The sequence below is a fragment of the Pteropus medius genome, unplaced genomic scaffold (assembly GCF_902729225.1).
Source record: "Pteropus medius unplaced genomic scaffold, Ma_sr-lr_union100, whole genome shotgun sequence".
Classification (NCBI taxonomy): Eukaryota; Metazoa; Chordata; class Mammalia; order Chiroptera; family Pteropodidae; genus Pteropus; species Pteropus medius.
Window position 1 is genome coordinate 14,918,390 of NW_024349796.1, and position 3,096 is coordinate 14,921,485.

At 60.6% G+C, this 3,096-nt stretch overlaps 1 protein-coding gene across 1 annotated transcript in view; it reads left to right on the top strand.

The window, feature by feature from the left end:
- The first annotated feature begins 6 nt into the window (after positions 1–6).
- HLX (H2.0 like homeobox) overlaps positions 7–3,096 on the top strand; it is a 5,467-nt gene continuing 2,377 nt past the window's right edge. The window contains exons 1-3 of the mRNA XM_039883429.1: positions 7–989; positions 1,734–1,913; positions 2,626–2,810. Coding sequence (XP_039739363.1) covers positions 413–989; positions 1,734–1,913; positions 2,626–2,810 — 942 coding nt within the window. The 5' untranslated portion in view covers positions 7–412. The remainder of the gene's footprint in view (positions 990–1,733; positions 1,914–2,625; positions 2,811–3,096) is intronic.

Consider the following 3,096-nt stretch of genomic DNA (forward strand, 5'->3'; position numbering starts at 1 on the left):
AAGTAACGGATTATTATTGTTGTTGTTTTAAATTTAGCTCCTAGGGCTTCGCTGTTTGGGTTTTTCTTTCGGCACCCGGCCGCGGCCCCCCGCTTCCCGGGTGCGTGCAGAGCCGCGGCCCGCGCCCGCCTCGCCGCCCCAGCGCCCCGCGCTCGCGCCCAGCCCGCGGGCAGCGCGGCCCCGCACCGCCTGCGACGCGAGGCCCGGCCGACCGTGCCCGGCCGGAATCCGGCCCCCGCCCCCGCCGTCGGCGGCGCCAGGGCTCCCTGGCCTCCCTTCGGGACGGACGGAGAAGCGAAAGCGGGTCGTCCTCGGCTTCTCCTGCCGGACTCAGCGCGCCGCTCCCCGCGCACCCAGCCCGCACCCACCCGGCCGGCCAGGCCGCGGCGGTCGCCGGGCGCAGCCCGCCAGGATGTTCGCCGCCGGGCTGGCTCCCTTCTACGCCTCCAACTTCAGCCTCTGGTCGGCCGCTTATTGCTCCTCGGCCGGCCCGGGCGGCTGCTCCTTTCCCCTGGACCCCGCGGCGGTCAAGAAACCTTCGTTCTGCATCGCGGACATCCTGCACGCCGGCGCTGCGGAGCCGGGGGCGGCCCCGGAGGGCCTGGCGGGGGCCTCGGCCGCCGCCCTCACGGCGCACTTGGGCTCGGCTCACCCGCACGCCTCTTTCCAAGCTGCCACCAGATCCCCGCTTCGCCCCACCCCGGTGGTGGCGCCCTCCGAAGTCCCGGCTGGCTTCCCGCAGCGGCTGTCTCCGCTCTCGGCCGCCTACCACCACCATCACCCACAGCAGCAGCAGCAGCAGCAGCCGCCGCCGCCTCCGCCCCGGGCCGGCGCCCTGCAGCCCCCGGCCTCCGGGGCGCGGGTGGTCGCGAACCCCCATCATAGCGGCTCGGCCCCGGCCCCCTCCAGTAAGGACCTCAAATTTGGAATCGATCGCATTTTGTCTGCAGAATTTGACCCAAAAGTCAAGGAAGGCAACACTCTGAGAGGTAGGTCTTGGGCGAGAGGCCGCAGGCCTCTGACCAGGGCCTTGACTGGTCCCTGGGCCGGCTTGGGGTGCCTTCGAGTGATTTTACGATTAAGGACACCTCGGTAAGAGAAAGGAGAAGAAAATGAATTGTGAGAAGACCGTGAAACACTGGGTTTAAAACTCACCTGCTCTGTGTAAAAAACACCCTCTCCAGGAATGCTTTAAAAACGCACCTCACAGAATCAACATTCATAAAAATGGTTGGCGAAAACATTTGCTAACGTGACTACCACTTGCCTTGTCTTTAATCACATTTCTAGAGAGAAAACTATATTATTTGACAGGGAAAGCCCTTTTGGGGAACACTTTCCCTTCCGTTAATCTGATTTCTAGTGAAATTCCACCCAAGGAATGTAGTGGAACAAAATCGACTCTCAGCCCCCAAGAGGAGGGACTAGGGGGCTCCTTCGGAAGGCCTTAGGTCTGTGGCCTTCTTGGAAGGCATCTGAGAGTGACCTCATTTTGGCCATTTCATGTAAAGCCCTTCCTTGCTATAACAGCGTGGACATGGGACACTCACGGGACAGACAGTTCCTGTCTCGCCCCTTGGCCGCAGCCTGGAGAGAGGGGTTTTCGGGGTGGAGACTCCGGCCTCTCTCGACTTCGGTCATCGAAGGCGGGAGGGGGAGGGGAGGAACAAATCAGCAGGCAGCGTGTGGGTTTGCTCGAGGTGTAACCAACTCTTCTTTTCCCTGGTCCCCAGATCTGACGTCCCTGCTGACCGGCGCGCGGCCGGCGGGGCTGCACCTCTCGGGCCTGCAGCCCTCCGCCGGCCAGTTCTTCGCGTCTCTCGATCCCATTAACGAGGCTTCTGCTATCCTCAGTCCCTTAAGCTCCAACCCGAGAAATTCAGTTCAGCATCAGTTTCAAGACACGTTTCCAGGTATGGAAAGGGCAGATCCACCGACAGAAAACTCAGGACTGACGCCTCACGTGGCGCCAGCGGTGTAGCCAGCTCGGAGGGCGTGCAGAGGCCATCACGTAGGGAGAGAGAAACCGAAAGATTCCTTTGTGAGCTGGCTCACCCTTCAGCTGACTCCAGAGGGCAGGCGTGGGGGGCCTGGGGAACCAAGAGCGTGTGCAGGGGCGGGCGAGATGGGGGCGAGGCGGGCGCTTCCCCCAGTCTCTTCGCCAGAGAGGGGAGTTTGAAAATGCAGCAGCAAGAGATGCTGCGTGTTATCTTACACACGTTTCGAAATGACCTCAAGCCCTTTTGCCCCAGGAGGTGGCATCTGTACAGAAGAGTACGCACGCACACACGACTGAGGATCGGGGCTGTCGTCTCCAGATCCTTCAGGCTGGAGGGACATTTTCGCTGACCATTCGCATGCCTGAAGCCCAAGCATTTGGTTTCCGTTTTTCCTTTGGAATTAACGGACCAGCCGCTGGGCCGCTTCACTCAGTATATACTCACTTTAGGCCTTCCCACGACCTTCTTAAAAACTGTAAAATGACTCCCTGGAGCAGGGCTTCCTAACGCAGGTAGGGGCGACTGTTGACGCAAACCAGGTTTCAGCAGCACGATGAGCCCCCAGCCCTGCTGCTTCTGGCTGGGCACTGACTCGCTCTGTCTCTCCCTTGCTGCCCGCTGTCAGGCCCCTACGCTGTGCTCACCAAGGACACCATGCCGCAGACCTACAAGAGGAAGCGCTCCTGGTCTCGGGCGGTCTTCTCTAACCTGCAGAGGAAAGGCCTGGAAAAAAGGTTTGAGATTCAGAAGTATGTGACCAAGCCAGACCGAAAGCAGCTGGCCGCGATGCTGGGCCTCACGGATGCACAGGTAAGCCAGCTCAAGAACCAAACAGCCCCGGGCACCCCAGGCCCAGGCCCCCTCTACCCGGACCAACTCTCCTGTTTTGATGGAAACACAAGGTCTGGAATTTCAGAGACCTTGTGGACTTCCCAACTCGAGGCAGGAGAGAGGAGGAGACAGAGGAAGGGAAGGCCCATCCCCGAAGATGTGTGTCAACAAGCACAGCCTGTTTATTTTGGCTAACAGGCGACAGGGCCAGGGAGATAATAATTATGTACTCGACTCTAGTGCAGTTCGCTGTAGGAGGCAGTTT